This window comes from Bombus pyrosoma, linkage group LG6 (assembly GCF_014825855.1).
Source record: "Bombus pyrosoma isolate SC7728 linkage group LG6, ASM1482585v1, whole genome shotgun sequence".
Taxonomy (NCBI): Eukaryota; Metazoa; Arthropoda; class Insecta; order Hymenoptera; family Apidae; genus Bombus; species Bombus pyrosoma.
In genome coordinates this window covers 10,679,624-10,701,569 of record NC_057775.1, presented here as the reverse complement: position 1 = coordinate 10,701,569, position 21,946 = coordinate 10,679,624, and the positions used below count along the sequence as shown (strand labels likewise).

General features: G+C 32.5%; 2 protein-coding genes across 2 annotated transcripts in view; both read right to left on the bottom strand.

Moving 5' to 3' along the window:
• The window catches only part of LOC122568821 (potassium voltage-gated channel subfamily KQT member 1-like), a 32,456-nt gene extending 13,615 nt beyond the window's left edge, over window positions 1–18,841 (bottom strand). The window contains exon 1 of the mRNA XM_043729020.1: window positions 18,378–18,841. The gene's annotated coding sequence lies outside the window, so the exon portion shown is untranslated. The remainder of the gene's footprint in view (window positions 1–18,377) is intronic.
• Window positions 1,768–2,160, bottom strand: LOC122568430. Its single transcript, XM_043728128.1, has one exon. The coding sequence runs from the start codon at window positions 2,158–2,160 to the stop codon at window positions 1,768–1,770; it is 393 nt and encodes a 130-aa protein (XP_043584063.1).
• Window positions 18,842–21,946: the final 3,105 nt, after the last annotated feature.

The window sequence follows — 21,946 nt, the reverse complement described above, 5'->3', positions numbered from 1 at the left end:
AAGACTACTGTGAAAGAAATACGACTATTTTTTCTACGAAACCAATTTAGGTCACATATTGATTGCTGTTGTGAAAAAGTTGTATCTTGTAGGTAGACATAGATATAATCGTTGAGCTGCTGATTGCTGCTGTCCTCGAAACATATCATCAACCTTACAGACCACTTTACAACAATTTTTCAACCCATTTACGTATCACTAATTAACTGGCAATGAATAATTCTTCTCGCAATTCTACATTTTATTTTTATACTCTCATTAAATCTATGATTCTATACATATATTCTTATAACGTTTCAATCGTGCATTTTTTATCGTTACACATTTCTTTCTGTTTGAAAAGATAATACAAGAGGATACTAACAGCTGAATTAAATTACTTGAAATATTCCATATGATACAGTAATCTACAGTGCCACATCTATCTTTCCATTGCTTTGCGTTATAAGTAACTCGTACGATCAGTTGATGCGATTATAAATACCGAAAGGAAAAGATAAGCTTAATGTTGAAATATCTTTACAACTTGAAAATTATTGGAAATACTGAAAATTGATTTAAAACATATTTCTCGTGAGAAAGAGGAACAACTTTTGATTATCACACCTTTGAACATGAACTACGCGAAGTAGACTGAAAACTAGCAATAAAGCGATCTGCCAATATACAAAATCTCTTGACTATGGATATGTAGATCGTACCAATAACCAACACCATAAATCATTCAACGATGACAGAGTTCTTTCGTATTGCCAGCAATTTGGTATCAAAACGACACTTCTAAACAGCTTATCATAAATCGTCATTCTCATTGTTGTTTTATCATAGGAACGTACGCCGCGTGAATACAAAATAATTAAACCTTCCACGTTTACATATAAACAATATACAGAATGTTAAAACCCGACTAATATGCAAAATAAATATTCACATAAAAATATAAATCCAAATTTAGTGCTTTCACTCCTCGTCAAAAAGATAACCCAGGTGTGCTATCTTTAATTTCTCAATGACGCGTGCAAAGTTTTTCATCTGTAACGTATAATATCAAAACATAATGAGCTCAGGATATGCGGTTCGTTGAAGATAATTAAAAATCTTATGAGGTTTAGTGTGTAACAAAAAAAAATTTTTTTATTTTAAAAACGATATGATAACACATCTACAATAAGAAAATAATAATCAATATAAATTGTAACCGGCAATAATTATTTGTCAAACATATATATTTATTTAATAATGATATAATTTTGACTTAACGTATCCCATTCGCGTACCATTGCATTTTTTAATTCTTGTACGTGTTGATACTGCGTTCCAACCGCGTATACACCGTGTACAAGTTCTGCCCAGCAATTTTCAATAATATTAAGGTCCGGAGAGCGTGCAGGACACGGCAAAATAGATATATTATTTTCATTAAAATATAATTGGACCAATCTTGATGTGTGTACAGATGCATTATCTTGTTGAAAGATGTAATCAGGTCCAGAAATGCATTCTGCATGATTATTTATTTGTTCTTTGATTAAATTTATATATCGGACACTATTCATTCTCCCATTGATGAACTTGATACTTGTCTTGCCGAAATAACCGATGCCGGCCCAAACCATCACGCTGCCTCCTCCCATTTGTCGTCGAATTGCTGACATTGTCTCTTTTCTTATGTCATGAAAATAATATTAGAGCCCATCAGGACCATCCAAATTGAATCTTTTTCGTCTGAAGATAGTACCCTCTTCTCCATTTCTTTTTCCACTGCATTCATTCTTTTGCAAAGCGTAAACGTTCTACTTTGTGTTTCGTTGTTAAAGAAAGTTCCTTTTTCAATTTTAGCCTCTTGATATTTTTGCAGGATAGTAGAACTCGACGAACACTTGAAACACTGGCACTAACACTACATTTCTCCATTATTTGCTTCGTTGTTAACTGCGAGTTGGAAGCTGCACGCAAAATTGCTCGCTTATCACGATCGGGTAACGATGACGGCCGACCAGTACTTTTCTTTTTGCCATAATCTTCAACATTTTTTAAGAAATTGTGTATTACTCTACGACGTCTTATTACTTTCGATATTTTTGTTACTGATAACCGTTGCTGTTTTAGTTCGAGTATTTGCTTTTTTTCAGACTCGTTTAATTTTTTTCCGCGTCCCATACTTACAAATTTATATAATATTGTACTGTAATCTTTACTCGTTGACAGATCATGAACTATTGAACAATTTCTAAACATATTAACAGAGTGTGTTATCATTTCGTTCTTAAAATAAAACAATTTTTTTTGTTACACACTAAACCTCATAATATTTTTAATTATTTTCAACGAATCGCATATTCTCAGCTCATAATGTTTTGATATTATGCGTTACAGACGAAAAACTTTGCACACGTCATTGAGAAATTAAAGATAGCACACCTGGGTTATCGTTTTGACGAGGAGTGTATGAATATATAGTAGTCATAGATATCGATTTAGTCGCTACACGCACACGTTTTCAATTTACGATATATTTCTATAATCTATTAGACATATATACGTTACAGTAAATTTATATATATATATATATATATATATATATATCTAAGTTGTATAAAAAAACCAACAGCGTCAAAAAACTATGCCGAAAAGTGAGAAGAAAACATGAAATCTTTGACTTCGATATAATCTTCGGAAATATAATTTTTATTATTAAAGAACATTAATCAATAATCAGATTCAATAATAGCGAGAGCACGAACATTTCTGTAACTCGCTCTATATACGTATATTACGCTGAATTGCAACTGACGTGACCGTTCCCATATGTATTTTTGCCTATAGACACGCTTCACGTTCTCATACCCTCGGTCATCGAAGCGGAGACGCGTAGACCACCGACAGCTGTTTGTTAAGAGTACACATTACGTGCGTGTGAAATAGATCGATAGAAATGCTGTCCGGTTAGTAGGTCTAGTTCAACTGGAATTATGTAGTGGATCGTACAGTATAGACATGCGAGATCGTTCGTGTCTCTTAGACCGACAGTGACCTTATCGTTGCACGTGATACTTTTTTCCTGTCTGTCCTTCGTCTATCAATTTAGCTGGCGCCCCTTCTTTAAAAAAAGAAGAAGAAGTAGAAGAAGAAGTAAGAAGAAAACTGTAAACAGTTTTTCCAGCGACAAGGGAACACAACTTGACGCGAGCTCTCCGAGTTTTTTTCCAACTCATTTTTTTTTTATCACGATGACGACAATCCAACCATTAAAACGCGATTTACCACGATGTCCATATCTCGCGACTATGCTATTATGCGAATATTTACGTAGCAATGGAAATTGCGAATGCGTATAAAGATTTTGAAATTGGCAGTGCCTGGTGTCTGGATACTATTAAATTGAAACTTGAGATTTTCTGTCGTTTATTTTTGGAAGTAAATCCAACATGTAGATTTCATAACGCGTACAAAGTACATTTACGAATTATTAATTCATTTTGAACCTTAGATTGCAAAGAACTTATACGAATATACGTACTACCGATGAATATAGGTAATAAAAATATCGATAATTATCTATAGGGTGCAAGAAAGAATGAGGCTAAACTACGGGTGTAGTACTCATAGGAAGAAGCAAAAGTTTCGCTGCAACTATTTCAGACACACATATAATAAATCTATTATGTTTTCTAACCGCTGTTTCATTCTACTCTTGGTATTATGTTCATTCTTCTTCTATGTATTAAGAGATTTCCGATTTCTGTATTAGATCTATATGTCGTTGCTTCATCGTATGCTAAAACAATTTTTAAAATGATAATAATAAAGCAAACATAAATCAGGTTTCGATTCTGGACTACTTGATTCATCCTAAATTTATAAAACTAATATCGCGAAGCCAATACAAAATATATATAATATATAATACTATTCGTTTTTCTCATCCGACACCATTAATTTCCTTAGAAAATTATTTCTGATGCCGAGTAAACTTCTCCATTCGAAAACATCATTTTAAAGCCACTAAGAATGATTTAATACGAAGCCACCGAGTAACAGTAATTTAATGCGTTGTAAACTGTTGTAAACAACTACACGCCATTGTATTTTTCAACGAAACCACTTCTTAAGTCATCTGAGATCCTACTTAACGAACAATTCTACGTATAACATGATACATAAATAGTTCACGTGATTCGCGTGTAAAGTGAATTATGTATTTTGATAAAGTACATTACGGAGGCGAATGGAAATGCACGGAGAGCATGCGATCTCTTAAGAAACTCTAAATAACCAGCAGGAGGAAACTGCTTCCAATCGTGCGACAATGACTTTCATCAAATATGTGATACTGTGAAAGAACTACGTTGAAATTGAATTTGAAATATAAAATACCTCCTCAATAAAGAACATTATTTTCAAGCCACTAACGATGATTTATACAGTAATTAAGCATTTTGTAAACACTAGCCTGGTATGAATTAAAAAAAAAATCATTGAAACTAAAGCTACAGAATAGAAAATGTTAAAATAAAATTTCCCTTCTAAGTGGAACATAAAAATACCGGAATTTATCAAATAAGAACTACGTTAAACAGTACGTTACAAAAAGTAACGTGCCTGACTGCAGTTAGATTCGAATCAGCTATCACTCGAATAATTATGAAGGTTGCTGTATGTCATTAACTGTATCTAAAATAATGAGACTGGGAGGATAACGATCTACTTATGTCCCTCTTGTTACACAGACTCCGAGACAAGCATTCACTTGACTTGCGTACGGGATTCATACCTTCCGTTTTCACAAAGTTCTTTGTTGAGAACTTCTCGCGCAGAGTTCAACAATACAGCGTCAAAGTCACATCTATTGCAATCAACGTTTGATGGACTTTTAGATTAAAATCATGCTGAACCGTGACGTATCTCGCGCTTCCGTCTTCCTATTACGCGCTTAACGAAATTATGTAATCAAATTATCCTTAATTTCGGGAACCTCATAGGACCACGATATTAACAGGCTACGAAGTTTTTAATCTTGAAAGTAAACTGAATATATTCTCAGAGGTTCGTCTAATTTTTTTACGGCATTTATGTAGATGTTAACTATGCTCGTTATTTGAAGTAAAAGGTAAGGGAAGAGATATTAACTGAAAAAATAGCAGCAGAGGTATTCTGACCCATTAACCAACGAACAAAAATTATTATTTTCACTAACAGGTATAATTATACGGAAATTTGTTGCTTCCAACGAGAGGCCAATGTTTTTATGCATTTTATATTATACTTTATATTATATTATATTATATTATACTATATTATATTTTGTAATATTATTTAAGCATATTGTATATCTACTTAAGTGGATCGGGAAATATTTGTTTTTTCGTACTGCCAGAATTAAATAGACAGAATATAAAACAAATAGCGTATTCATGATATTTATTAAAAACATATTATGCCTACACTTTGAATCGATACAATAGTCAATAATTAATAATCAAATCTGTTATGACCACATAGCATCGATCAATACATCGTCAGAAAAATAATGGAGACCTCAAATAGCAAGCGACTTGACATTTAACGAACTCGTGAACTTCGAAATTCTAGGACAATTCACTGACCAACCCATTCTTCCATATAGACTAAAACTACTCGATTAAAATTCGCTTTTGAAAAAAGAAAAGGTCAATAAATCTTTCCAATCTGATGAATTATTTTATTAGGTGCAACAATCTCATTATGTGACCAGCGATAATATAAAGGATATAATTAATTTTAAAAGCTATTTTTATTCAGAAAATACGCGCTTTTAAGCGAAAAAAGGGATATAAAGCTTCTTTCCAACAATCTGTACGCCATAAAAGAATATTGCACCAAAGGTACAGATGACGCATAAAACTGCTACGTCTAATGAAATTTTGTCCTATCTTTCACTGTTTCAGCGTTATAATTTGCCCTGGTTACGTGGAACGCCTTGTAGATCATTTAATGGTTCTATTTTTATTCCAGTTCAGTGGTTTAAAATTTCATTGTAAAATAAATAACCTACGTGGCTAACACATATTTAAGCAATATAGAATATAAAATGCAGAAATAACGTGTAACCAATGATGGAGATAGCCATTTCGTGTCAGTTATTTAATCACCCACTGACAACAAGTGACGTAAAAGAATATCTAACTCTGCGATACATCAAGAGAATAGTTTTTCTTATCGGGGACTTATCTACTATAGGAACAAAGGCAATAAAAATTGTATTACAAATTATTAAACGAACATACCACGAAATTCCTCCAAGAACATATACACGATACTAAATATTTATATGCATGATAATTTTACTACTTTATGAATTGTCGCAAATGTCTTCTATTCCATTATATGTTTATTCTATTACATAATATCACCTATTATAGCTATTAATTTTTTATGAAATTATATTTACTGCCCCATTTCGTCATATATGATTCAACATCGCACGAAACTATTTTATTCCACGTTTCCGACTTATTTCTTCATACAGAACCGCCGTCTTTAGACTCGCCAATAGACTGGTACAATTTTTAAATGAACGAAACTGAGATGATATTTTATTTTAGCAATCCAATATATTTCTTGTATTCGTCTTCTACGAAGGATCGTAAACTTTTTAAGCGCACGTTAGACATAAAGATTAACAGGTATGTTTTAACTACTACAGCCTCTACAGTTTTACCTCTACAGGTGATAACGAATTCTGTACATTTGCATATAACGATACGACAGTTTCTTCAATTTTATCTGCTCGAACGTCAATGAACAACTTAACTATACGATACAGTAAATTAATTGCTTTTAATTCTCTACTTTGTACTTTAAGTTACTTACTACTTCGAATTATGAAATCCCAAAGATTATCCACAAATTCTTTAATCGATACGATAGAAAATGAAAATTATATAATCTTTGGATAATTACATGATATTATAACGAAAAAGCGTGCAATGCGGTGATTAACAGAGTGCAAAACGTCCGCAATAACGAACGCGCGAAAGGTATTTCATAATCGATGGCACATTAACAAACTAGATATTGTGACATTTCATGGAAATGATCAATACCGTGTGGAGTTGACAAAAATAGAGTCGTTATAGCGTAAATTTAGCAGGTATCATCATCTCGATTTACGTAATCGATTTCCATCCTATAACACGTTTAACAACAGAAAATTATAACAGCTATAATAAATTCGACATTCTACAAATTTTCTAATCTGATATACAGATCCTGTAACCTATAAATCCTACGACCTATGAAATCTGTAGCCCATAAAATCCTGATTCTGTTTTAGCTTCGGATTTAATAAATCCTATTTTCCGCAGCTTTTACATTCTACAGATTCTGATGACCTACAAATTTGATAATGTACAGTTTACACAAATCTTATACCTTGTACAAGTATTTTGCTCTAACGTCAAATATTTCACATGTAGCATAATCTATTTGACGTAAGCATAGTTTACGAAATTAACGATTTTACCATAAACTCGAAATGCAAAATTACTTATCAAAGAACAAGAAGACACCATCAACACGATCATAACTGTGTAAATACCTTTCGACCTACATTGCCACCTATTGTTCATTAATACCGTAACGCAATAATCAGATAATTTATATCAGTACGTATCATCGATACGAAACGTTATTACCATGTGTCTAGCATCCATGACAGAACAATTTCAAACGCCACTCAATCAGACCATAATCCCCATAATCTTAACCCTTCGACCGTGATGTGTTCGAAGAGGAAACCATTTGCTACGCGCAGCATGGGATCGTTAGCGAAGTACATTAGGAACATTAAACATCTAGTCATCGCTTCTCCTTTCATCTACAAATCGATTTACCATGCTACGTATAACGCGACTATTTCTTAGCAGCGACTAAAATAAGAAGAAAATATAGAATAACATTTTTTACATAGACGAGCAATGAATTTTCGAGCTCGACTTTCTTAGAAATTAAATTTCCGGATGACAAAGCTTTATCATAGATTTTCTTCTGAATTTTGAATTAAAAATCCAAGTAACTTTGATAACTTACACGAATTATATATTTGCGAAAATTACATATTCCGTTTGCTGTGTGTGTATTCAGTTCGCGAAGGAAAAGGCTCGACCAATATATCTTGAAATCGCTCATTGAAAATTGATGCTTAGGAAACGGAATACGAAACATCGTCGACTGAAAACGTTTCGTGACAAGCTGCCCTTCCCTTGCTTTCCAATAAATAACTATAGTACCCAAGATTTATATCGACGTCTATCAATGATCGATGTGGAGTCGTCATGCTAAATGATCCCCTTCCTTCTTTAATCGTATTTTCTATTCAGGTCGCTTCAGATTTGCTTACAGATTTAGCTTCTTTTATCTCCACCAAGGAATAGAAAGAAATATATTAGCCAGATGTACTTTTTATCGAGTGCATGTGGAGAAAGGGGAAAACGAGAGAGAATGCATTGTCGCGGTTTTAAAAGTATCGATTATTAGCTGGTGTTTATTCCGACATGGATGCAGCTTTACAAAACATACCCGATTTCCGTTAATTAAATGGCCAACTATCCGGCAATTATCGAGTGACAAATTAATGATGATACATGAAAATCTAGCTATTTGCGGAAAGGAAAATAGTCTTCTATGAATAAATTTTTTAATAAAGTAAAATAATATTAATAAATTTTCGAATTAGACGAATTTATCTCGAAAGATTTACTTTTATAGACTCAAACCGATAAATACTGTTTACGATTGAAATACAAATTTTTTTTATCATTATCGTGACTAAGTTGCTACTTCTTGGCCGAAGTATGAGATGAAATACTACGTATCACTATTACTATCTGTATTGGTTATTATCCTCAAGCCATCAGTGATAATAACTCAACGTTGAGTTCACGCGATATTTTATTGACGATTTATTTGCCAATTAATTTACGTTATCGAATTCTGCTTTTTAATATTTCGACATTAAAAGGAAATTCCAAGGATTCGACTAATGTTTTTTACGTCACTGTGTTTTCCATTTAGATTATACAATTTCATAAAATCAAGAGAAACTGAAGTATTTATAAATTATGATTAATGCTTGATCTTTCATGGGTTAAAGGAATGGAACAATTTTTCAAAATTTAACATACATATGTGTATAAGTGAATCGTTGTTATGTCAGATTAAATATTTTATATCAAAAGTAGAAAGTATTTAGCGCTTCATGTGTTATATATAATAATTTATATATTAATTATTAATTATATCGATTAATATATATTAATTAATATATATAACACACGAAACGCTAAATACTTTCTAATTTTAATAGAAAAATATTTAATCTAACGTAACAAGCATTTTCTTCTATCACTAATTGTAAAGAAATATTTTTCTATTTGAATGGAATTAAAATGTAGATCCTAATCACTATATAAACATCAATTTTGTATTCGTTCTGGAATTTATATTGTGGACAACTGTAAATAAAATTTCGTGTATACTAGAAAAGTACAATGTTAAAGTATGAATGAAACCAAGCATGCGTTCATGTAGGAATAAATATATTCAAATTGCGAATGAATGAAAACATGCAATTATGTAAAACAACTCTAACTCACTATATAAGATAGTGTTATAAGTCAGTCAGTGAACACTTGCTTTATCTCGAGTAACGCTATAATAACGAGTAATAAAGTATCGCTGCAAGTATATCTCTTAATTCAGAAGCTTGGCAAAGGAAATCCTTGAATTTTGTATGGGCACAATTGCTATCGAAGTGTTCTGAACATGTTTGAATTATTCATGGTTCTTATTCATTGTCCTTGCAAATGCTAAGACGGCGTTAAACACGAAGCAAGAAACACAAAGTTTAAAGAACGCGACGACAAAACATTTCCAAAGGCAACAGCAACGAAATTCAAATTAACGAATCAACTTGCTTCAAAATTATTCTCGTTAATATCATTATTCGTTACATTACATAATTTCAATTACAGCAGGAAAATTGTACGTTATTTCTGAACCGATATCAAAGAGCAAATACTTTGCATCTTAGAAATCAACGACAAAGCGATTTCATGTAATTTTCCTAATAAAAACGATACCTACGTAAGATAAGCGTCGTTAATGATAACGAGTGATATACATATATATGTATGTATTATATGTGTGGCCATTATATTGTGATTCCCAGTCAAGTCTAATCTTATTGTTCAACAGACACGATGTTTTAGCTGTGTGTAATAACAGGCACGTATAAATCGAGTTAAATAAATGAAAGATGATTATAACCTTGATGACCAACCGACTTTTCGATCGGTCATGTTTATCTGTTCAACGTATTAGAACTGTTAACATTAGCCAGTTCTTGAAACGATATATACTCACCCTGATTCTATAACGAAACTTTTATATTTCAGAAAAATAATTAACATTATTTCGTATAGAATGTCTGATATTCATTCACGGTATTTTCATAGCCTTTCTCGTGAAATGAAAAGTAATCGAGATCTCGAAGAAATTGACCTTTTATAATAATTTGTAATTTAACGTTACAGTGAAAAGATTGAAAGTATAAGATATAGGGTAAAAGTGTAATATAAGATAAATTAAAGAAAAATTGAATATGTATCTCTTCGAATATTATTAAGAAAATGATACAGATATTATTTAAAGGGAATATTATTTTTCCAATATCGAAAATTATAAACCGCGTTCCTTTCGTATAAATAACGTTAATTCATATTTCTTACAGGGAAAATTCCTGCACATCGTACGAGATAGACCGACAGTCTGTTTTGATAAATTCCTTTATGTAATTCGCTGAGAAATCTATTGACAATATAATTTAGCGTATCGTGCTTCGGAAAGATCTATAAAAGTATACTTTTACATAAACCTACTACCGCGACGCCGTAAATGATATACTTTTAATGAAATTACTTATCTCACGTCATCGTGCTTTCGCGAACGAAAGGATATTAGAATCGATTCAGCATCTTGAATTTTGAACACGAAATTGAGAAGACGATCCACAATAGAAGAGGAGGTATAATGGGAACTTTGGTAGGCAAAGCGGTACAAAAGTTACTGACTGCCGGCTAGTGAATTTATAAAAGCTTCTACAACTTCGACTGACGTTTCACTGAATCCTGTAGATTATATTTTCAGGAACTGGAGAAACTCCTATCCAAGAAGACGGCACCGATAAAGTCGTCCCATCCTGAATTTCATACTTGCACGCTCTTTCACTCGCTACTCATTCCGCGAAATAATCTAACATGTAAAATAGAATTTAAGTTTGCCACTTTATGGATGTTATTAAATATTGTTTGGTGAAAATCATGCTTTTTTTCTCGGCCTTTGAAGATGTTTGGTCGAATAATGGATAATTCTACAATTGATTAATTAATTAAATAATAACGTATGCTAATATTAAATAATTTTCACTTTCTTCTCAAATCTTCCCCGATCTTTTAGCAATATTACCTGCAGAAAACAAATCTAACTGCAATCTTCTATTTATCAAAGTTTTGATAAGGTCTTGAAACAAAAGATCAAGTTTAAATATCTATTTTTACCGTAACAAACTACTTTCTATGATGTTGCTCCGTTTACCACAATAAACTAGCATAGTAAAAATTCATTATTTCGAATGACAGCTGGAAAATAAATTTGAAACTGCTAGCTAATCTCGCATATATTTACATATTTTAAAGGAAACAATGAAAAACAAGTTGAGCATTAAATACCTGCTAACAAAGTTACTGAACAAAATTTATATATTTTATACAGCGTCTGAAATTCTCTCTTGAAATTTATCGACAGAATCACGCAATCAGCGACCAAATTGTTGTTAGACACGTGTCAAGTTCAGTTTAAGGCTTAACAAAACGAAATACGTGACTTTCCATTTAACGCGTGATTCGAAAATTCGAACCGCGCAGTTCCTAAACGATCTGAAACTGCTTAAACAGTTATCGTTGATAACCAGCCGCAAAACATTTGCATTGGAAACAGTTTGACAGTTTACTCTCAAAATTCATATACATATACGTTATTTGTATTTGCTTCGGCGATCAAACGTGATCACGAAATATTTACACTACGTATTATAAAACACTGTGTATATAATAACTCCTCATAACAAGATACACTACATAATACCATTTTTTATATCTTTTTGTTTACAATTAAAGCGCTGGCAGTTCGAGTACCAACTGTACAATTTAAATTATATAGTTTCGTGCAATAGAAAAAAAGATTATTATTGCTATTGACAATAACACTCGTTAATTGGAATTATCAACAAACAGTTTGAAAATATCTGGAAAATTTTCACCAATGATTTTCAAAAGCGAATAGAAGCAGACACGATTTAACGTCGGACACAAAATAGGATATTTGACCTTGTCAAAAAGCAGACATTTCTCAGGCAGCATCGCTCTTCTGGGAGCAATATGCTATGTAACTGTGCTAAACGATTCGTTTTTCAAACGAAGACAGACGTCAGGGCTTTTATCATAGCCCAGTGGGACTTTCAAGGAAGAGGTATAGATCGAAGAATACCAGCAAACGCGAGTGAAAAGAAGAAAAATTACGTTGCCCTCTGTTCACCTGATTTTCGCAGCGAACGAAAGAATAAAGCCTGATTCACACTAGCGGTCAAACGTACGGTTAGATCACGATCAATCAGAAATCTAAGATTTTTCCCAAACATTCGCACTAAAAGATCAGACGCAATCACATCCATTTCAAGTCTCTTCCATTTTTTTCTTTTTTTTTTTTTAGAAATTTTTGATTCTTGAGATTTTGATTCTTTTTGAAATTTCTTCCCTATTCCGATCCAAAGTTGCATTTTGTCAGTGTGTCACGATATCTTTCGCGACTGAAATCATGGACTGACATCACGTTGCAATTTCGTACAAATTCAATCACGTTCTTCATGTTCGTTTTCGACTGTTGACCGTGATCTTGATCGTCAGCAAATCGACAAGCCACGGTCAACAGATTTTCATTTGACTTGACCGAATCATCCATCGCTAATGCTCTCATCGGATCACGTGTGAACGATTTTGACCGGCACTTGACTTGATGCGATCTGACCCTACCATGATCGCTAGTGTGAATCAAGCTTTACTCGACTATTTAAGTTCGAAAAATCGGTGAAGCTCAGAATCATTGCTCTTCGTTAAACGGACGACAAAGCGAAATCATATGCTGCCCGATCAAAAGTTAAAAATCTTTATTCATAGGTAGAAATGGGTTCAAACGATTTTGTGATATTGAAATAGAAAATTTAAGGTCAGTAGGACGCAGTTCGAAGGACTCAGAGGAACGTGAAAATGAAATTGAAATTTTGAAAGTTTCTAGTTCAGCACTGGGATAACTGAATGGGCGAAGCATGAAAATGTTAAAGAAAGAAAATTAAGAATTTTACAAGTTAACTGAAAAACATTCCCACCTAAAAGTCAGCCAGAGTAATCTCTTGAAGAACATGAGATCACTATGCAATTCATGGAACATAGATGTTCAGAAAAATGAAGAATTTTTTAATTAATTGAAAAAGTTGCTCGCTATTTATTATCTAGGAAGGAAGCGAGCAGAAACAATTCATAATTGCCCTTAAGATCCGTATAGTGAACAAGTTTCAGTGAACAAGAAACGTAACGGAAGATTAAATATTGGCGCAATTATGCAAATGACATAAATCTTTTGGCCGACAGTGTAGTTGTAATAGTTCTTGGGCGATTTCGTCGTTTACTCTGCACGTGCTCTTTTCATGTCGTAATTTTAATTCATCGCGAGTCTCTCTCCTTTAAAAGGCAGCTTTTATAAGTCACGGTTAATCGCAAATGCGGGTCTTCTCCTGCATCAAGGAGAATGAACTTCAATATTGAAGTTTAAGTGAAAAATTCTGCAGGAGAAATACGAATAACGGGACAAATATTTTAGGCAGAAATAATATAAATAGTTACGTAAAATTTCGTTGTGACATTTAAATTTAGTATAGCATCCTGATCCTAATTCGTCGTCTCCATAAAATAAGATAAAATCGTCATGAAGATTAACAGTTTCATTATAAATGTTTCCACATTGAACTTCTATTTCTTTTCTGATTTATTCCCATCCGATGTTGATAAAGTACAGCTGTTCACAACTGCAAAATATTCGGGATAAATAAATTAACAAGTAGACAGTATTAGGTCACGCGGTCAAAAAGCTTTAATTATTATTCTAATTGAAGAAACAACGAATCTAAACCCGTAAAGTTAATATTACGATTTAAAGGTTAAAATATCGTCGGAACGATTAAAAACCGTAATCTTGCAAGAAATATGAGCTACCCAGAGCCAAAGGGATGCAAATGACATTTTTCTGATATCGAGGAAATCGAGTTTGAAATTCAAATGTGTTACGAATTATCGAATATATGAAAATAACGTTATTGCACTTGCATCTCTTTGACCTTAAGTGCTATGTATATAAAGTAGAATTATAATACTTCGTGCTGCTAAAAAGTCTACACTATAGATAGGGTACGTCACGCTGTTACCAAAACAATAGTAAAAAGCGTATTTTCTATTCGATACAATAAAATTGAATGTATAAACAATTATAATCACTGTACGCTTAAACCGACAGTGCAAATAGCGTTCGAACAACTTGCTGATATTCTATTTGACCTAATTTTCGATTCTAAGCGCTGTGTTGATGACTTCAACGTGTACAGATTGTATCTACTATTCTAGACACCTACTTCGTGTTCCTTATCCGTCAGAGACGTCCATCTATAGATAAAAGAAGTACGAAGACAGGAGGATAACTAAAAAACGTAAGAGAGAAAATACATTTGGTCTTCGACTACAACTATGTCGTTACAAAATAAGTGTCAATTTCGAAACAATGAAATTTTTGGCAATGAAATTTTGAAACTTAAAATCATCTGAATTAATATATCTTCGTCGTAGCACATAAGCTCGTTTTCGTGAAAACAAATCTAGTATAAACAAAATATGACATTATATATATTCCTAAAGAAAAATGGCCCGAAAATCACATTTCCGCGTGTTGTACCTCGAAGGCACCAGAACCTCGTTACTTTCAATAGGACCTTGACGGTAAAATCTTAATCAGAGAATCAAATAAATATCCAGAATCGTAAACTTAGAAATTGATCTTAATAATCTTCGAATAATTCTATGTTATTATATAACATTAATAAATGTTATATAATATTATATAATAAAAGAAACTCTTGTGAACGTCGATACGTATTCAGATACTATCAGGATAATAATCAGAATATATGTATATAGGTCAGAATAGTAGTAACAGTTACATACTACACAGATGTAGAATAGCGAACATAAATCGATACATAATTAAGCAAATTACCCAGAGGCAATCACTGTGAGTCACCATAGGGTGTCATTAAATAATTTAAGGAGGATCGATATTTTTCCAGCGTAGAAGAAAATGGCATAAATGTCGGTACTAAATCGTGCTAAAGTCATTCGACGATAACAGGTAGTTGTACTCAATCAGGTATGCTTTTCTTTTCGTTTCATTGTCGCACCATCTTGGAAACTTTATAAAATCGGCAACTTTGGTTAAGAAGTCAATCGGATAAAAGCTTTACACCGTATTAGAATCGAGTGTGATGCGTATTATGTCACGGCAAAATTCATCCTACGATTCTATGAAAAATCACTCACACAACGTATATATACGAATATGCACATATGGTACAAAATTGTTATTGTTTTATGCGAATAATGATGAGAAGTATAGAAACAGATGTATGACAATTTAATACCGTTTCTACAGCATTACAATACATCTACAGCATTATTAATGTTCATCAAAATGTAAAAACATATTATAATATTGTATGTGAGTACAAGATGAAGCATATAAATATTAAATGAATTTTGATGGCTGAAATTTACATGAAAATTAAATCATTCAACGGCTACCGAATAATTTCTTAGGGATGTAGACCCATTTCTGTTTTAAGATCTCACACCATGAGAGAAAATGACAACACATAATTAACGGCATTTGATTTGCAAATAAGAAAAATACAAATATTTATTAGTATACATATATAAGGTACAAACATAGTAGAGTATTTATTAAAAATTTCATTCCAGGATTGTCCGTTCAGTTCTAAGTCCGCATGTGCCCATATGTCTGTCAATTCCTTCATCCTGACAACCAAAACACGATTACTTGGTTTACTGATGGATTTTACAATCTCGCTGTAAAGTGGCAAATCGTTTCATATTGAAAATAAACAAAAACGTTTATTCGAAAATATTCTAAAAAAATAAAAATTGTATCCTCAGCAAAGATCTCGCTTTCCCACTAGATTTTCCGCTATCAGCAAAATTCGACCAACTGCAAATAGATCGTTGCAACACACGATAATCAACTACTTCCATGTCGCTTCACACAAACAAAAATATGTACTCGTTTCACTGTTAGCTCACTCTCCGAAAAATAGGTTCAATTCGCGATGGCGTATTTCGCGGAACAATGAGAACGTGACACGAAAAACAAGCTACGTATGTACATGCGCGAAATACTCAGTGTCGGATTTAAATCAATGATGTAAATGTGGTGTCGTCGTGCTTTAACTGGATAAAAGTGAACAGCGAGCAACAAAATTTAAATTTCAATTATGTACAAGTAATTCTCGGTAGAAATAACATTGGGTTCTTTTTCATAGGATCAGAAATGATTTGAATGAATGGTTCATTATATCGCTAATATATCCATATAATAAGATATTAAGAGAATTAACGCACAGGTAACCAATTAATCAACAAAACGTTATAATTTACATGTAATATAACTTTCGTAATAATTTCAAATTTTTTAATTCTTGTTAATTATAATATTCTTGTTTTATCTTCGGAAAAATTCCTGCCATGCATATAATTATTCGTCGTTTCTATAATGTTACGTCATATATAGAAATCAACGAAAATAATTTTCAACGAAATAGAAGACCTTCTGCCGCTTATGGCGTCGAAGTTACATGCTTATTTTCCACGAAACATTCATGTTCCTCGCTAATCTAAGAAAAGGTTGTTTAAATGGAACACTGCGTGCATTGATCTTATCACTTCACGCGTATATTAATTCGTTAATTACATTGCCTGTTTCCGTACTAATAATTAGCATAATGAAATTTCATAAATATCTGGAGCTCACATAACCCTAGTATGTGCTCTGAACTTCGACCCCGATTACTCATGAAACGCAAACCTTTGGGTTACTAACCCGCGTCAATTATCGACTACGCGGATAAATCACTGAAAACACGCTAGAAAATGTATTTCTTACCTTGACACTTGATCTAATGAGAAACTAAAGATAATTCACCGACTACTTAATATTATAGATAATACGCGAAATAAAAGAAATTGTATTAAACGAAGTGGGTAATTAAGTAAGTACAAGTAATCAGGATCAAACGCAAGGCAGACATGGATTTCACTCGAGGGTAAAATTAAGAATTCGTGACATACTTTTTTAAAAACGTTAGAGAATTAATAAATTGTTACGATAATGAAATAAATATTACAGAGTATATATAGTTTTATCAATAACTTTTATATTCTAGCAACTTAATGATGTGAATTAATCTCTGTTTTATGATCAACATAATAATTTGTATTTTTCAATTAGTTGTCATAGATGATTGGGCAGAGAATTTAAATTATGCACTTGAATATTTTTAGCATACTATTTTACCTATATGTAGTAAGCTTTGTAAAGAACACGATTTCATGGTTTTATAATAAACATACGATATTTTCAGCGAAGATGAAAAAAATAATTAAAAGATCACGTACTCGAGTAATTTTATCGGTCGCTCAAGTATCCAATAACGTAAAAATGTTCAAGGTATTCGATAAAAGTGTCATCGTAAAAAAACATGAACTACACTTCTTTTTCTTTCTTAACATTTGATTAATTAGCTGACATAGTTCAGTGAAATTGTTTTTAACGTCGTATCGTTTCCAATATTGTTTCTCAATTGCAGCACCAAAATGCAAGAATTTATAAATTTCCAATTATTCGAATTATTTATTCACTTTACCATGTAGCAATCAATACAAAAAAAATCTCTTTAACATCTATATAACAACTCTTTAACATCATTATCATGTATAAACATCCCTCGTTTTTAGGTTGTGTTGCTTCTCAACTAGTGAGCCCATTAAAATTTCCTAACAAGAAAATATAACATAACTTTACATCGTAAATCGAATTTACTATCAAAGAGGAACCCAAAACAAAAGCAAGTCAACGATCACACGCCTAATAATACAAAAATAAATGCTTACCTGTTATGACAACAACCCAGAAGAACGAGATGTGTACCAAGAGAGAGATAATACGGAGAAACAAACTGTTATCCAAATCACATATTATCAATCACCAGATCACCAATGCATTCGAAGGTATGTGGACGAAGATTCCTTGAGACGTCCTGGTCGCATCGATTCCTGCGCTTGCTAACCAAGAATTGTTCATTGTTCACTTGCTTGCACAAAATTATGACAGCAAACCGAGAATGGAGAGGAAACCACCGTGGATCTGCACCTGTCTACGATGATAGGCACGTGTACCAGCGATCCATTCGCGTACACGTGTATATGCCGTGGCGCGTGAGGCACACACGCTTTGACTATCGATTGTGCGCGAAAAGCTGTAGGGCAATGTAGAAAAAAAAATGGTCCCTCGAGAGACTCGCGAGCTACCACTACCACCATAGGCGGCTTTTCTACGGAGACAACTCGTCCTGCGGCGTTACGGACGGACAGCTCTGACAGGAGGCGTACACACGCGCCTCCATCCATCGCGCATACGTTCACGCGCATCGTGCCCCTCGGCTCATTAAGCAGGCGCACCAACTGTAACGCTTGGAATCTTACCAGGCAATTCGTAAACAAAAGCTGGCTTATTCTGTGACTTTGAACTTCAAAATTAATCTATACAATCTACATACGTAATAAAACAGTAGAAGGGTTGTGTTTATACATTGAATAAACAACATAAAACATCCGTCATTCAGGAACAGCCATAAGTTATGGAGTTCAAAAAGCTCATCTTTGCAATTTTTGTCTGTTCGTTTGTATTTGTATCACTGCTTGTTAAAACTACTAAAAATAAGAACTACTTTGAACGGTTTTTGATGGGGTTTTCTCTGGTGTAGAGCTTAATTTTTAGGAAAGAAAATAGGGTATACTTTATCTCGATCCGTTTCGTAGAAGCTGAAAAATAGCCTGGCATCTGATTTGTATGCGCTTCCATGTTTGGTAGAGGTCAAACAATACGTCTAAAATCGAAATCTTTTATAATTTAATATTTTTTTACAAGGGGGTGTAATATAACTGTTAGTATAAAAATATATATATACATAATATGATAGTCGTATATTTTGTAATAATTTTTATTAGAGTAGTTGAAGTGATCAACTATTCTTGTCAACGTGTAATTGAATGTAATAGATAAAATATTCTATATCTATTTACGTTATTGTAAACAAACTCTAGATCTACCATTTTTAAGATCATTCGTTATCTAAAAAAGCCAAATGAAACAATAACAATATGTACTAATTTACTACTTACTATTTTGTTTATAAAATTCAATAAATTGAAGTATAGTATAGCTAAATATAAAACACAACAAAACAAAGAAAATATATAATTAACTTAGAAGAATTTAGGAAGGGAACTGTATTTTATGCAAACATGTATGGCTGGTCAGATGGCTAATTACGAATAAGCTAGACTATCCGTTTATTTTATGTCAAATAACACGGTAGAGAATGGAAAATACAGTATTCAAAATAAATTAGAGGATCAAGTTCCTGAACAATTTAGGAAAGTGAAACGATGAAGGGATGAAAGAAACATGGCACACTCTAGGTGATAATGACTTTTTAATGGACTAATTTTGTATGCTAAGGCTTTCAAGCTACTAAATTTAATACCAGTAAGGATAATTTGTTATGTTGAAGTCTTCAAAATATTAAACACCTCGTTAGAAAGTTATAGTTTTTCTTACATAAGCATAGTAGCATTTTTTAACATACAGTGACAAAATTTTATTATTTGCAATTAATTTTATTAATAATTTTTTACATCTTACTTTTTACAATTTTTTTACATTTAATAAATTTTGTTTAGTTTCGAATATCATAATTGGTAGAAACAGATAAAAGTTCCTGTCTGAATTTATAAAAATGATTAAATCTAAACTGTACAATAATTATAACCGCAAGAAACTTTAAATTTTGATTGCTGTATATCCATTTCATAGAAATTTTACACACATTACGTACCTACCACTTTATACTTTCCGGTTCATATTGCTTACCTACTCATCTACTGCACTTGTTTTGTTCCATACGAATTACAAATAACTGCAAAATGACAAGATAGCGAGTACATACATATTTAAATATATGTTAAAATAAAATGCATTTTATTATCTATTCATTACTTCGAGTAAGAAAATTAATATGAAACCATCAGAATGACTAATTGGCGAAGAATTTCAACACGATTGATATATTTTATACGCATTACATTACATAATTAATGTCTATATTATCAATGTAATTACAATATATAATAATATTATATTTAATATTATATTATATATTCATATTATAAACATATAATATTTAATATATAATAAATATATATATATATTAAAAAGGAGAGAAATACATATACGTATATTAATATGTTAATTCTAAACTTCAATCTTGCAATATTCGATCGCACAATCATGAAAAGAATTATCATACAAATTGAAATATTATTTTCAAACATAAAAGAATTACTATTGCATTTAAATTATCATCCGAATGGTCGTATTTTTACGGCTGTTGGTTAAAGACACGTGTACCCCACGCAATGGCTCTTCATAATGAAAATTTTCAAGCAACTGGACAAAAATCAGCCTACCTCTATCGTAATCCATACTATCCTTGCTAGTTGAACATCCGCACAAAAGTTAGACCATAGCCTACGAATATTTCATTTGCTACTCTCAAGGACGCAAAACCGTCCCAGTGATACTTCCACGTAATCGATCAGCCTTAGACGGTCACTTAATTTTCCGGTATGTTTCAGGGCTTACATTTTTCCATACTTGTTTTAAAATCGAACTTCGCCCACAAACAATTAGAAATGTGTTCTCAATTAATAAAAGAACCGCAGATATGTCATGTTAATAATGATCGTGAATGTTTGTAATCTAAAATTTTCATATTATCAGTGTCGTTGCCAGAAAGGAGTTAAAATACTATACTTCATTCACGTTTAAATCAATTTGAAACATGTAAATTACAACACAGCGGGTCTCTTACTTAGCAATCTCCGGTACGATAATCGTGTAAACATGACAAAATATCAAAACATCTGCGCATATTTGTGTAGCAATATGTAATTACCTCGATCGAGAGTAATCGTTGCCACGCCTTAGAAATTTGCTATTGCATGTCCAACGATATCGAACGTGGAATAACGATAATACGTCACTCCACCGAGCCTCTATAAATTCCAAATATGGAAATTTAACCGGCTAAATTAGAGCATCGACGAGTCGAGCTGGACAACCCGACACGTTCAATTATAAACCACGATGCTTTAATTAGCGACAACGTTTCGAATGTAACTTACGTAACAATAGATTATGGTTCAGTGGTACGCTAAAATTGGTTAAAATTTAACGCCTCATTTGTCCAACTAGCGGCTAACACTTATGCGGTATATTGAACATCGCAATACGTAGTTATGTATTATACACGAGTAGAATTGAAACGTGATACCTCTGTGACCGCGATACGTCGATGTTCGACTCTTGCACGATATCACAGGAGACCTCGTTAACACTC

Excerpts from the sequence above, each read along its gene's own strand:
- LOC122568430 (XM_043728128.1), bottom strand. The coding sequence starts at position 2,160 with ATGGGACGCGGAAAAAAATTAAACGAGTCTGAAAAAAAGCAAATACTC.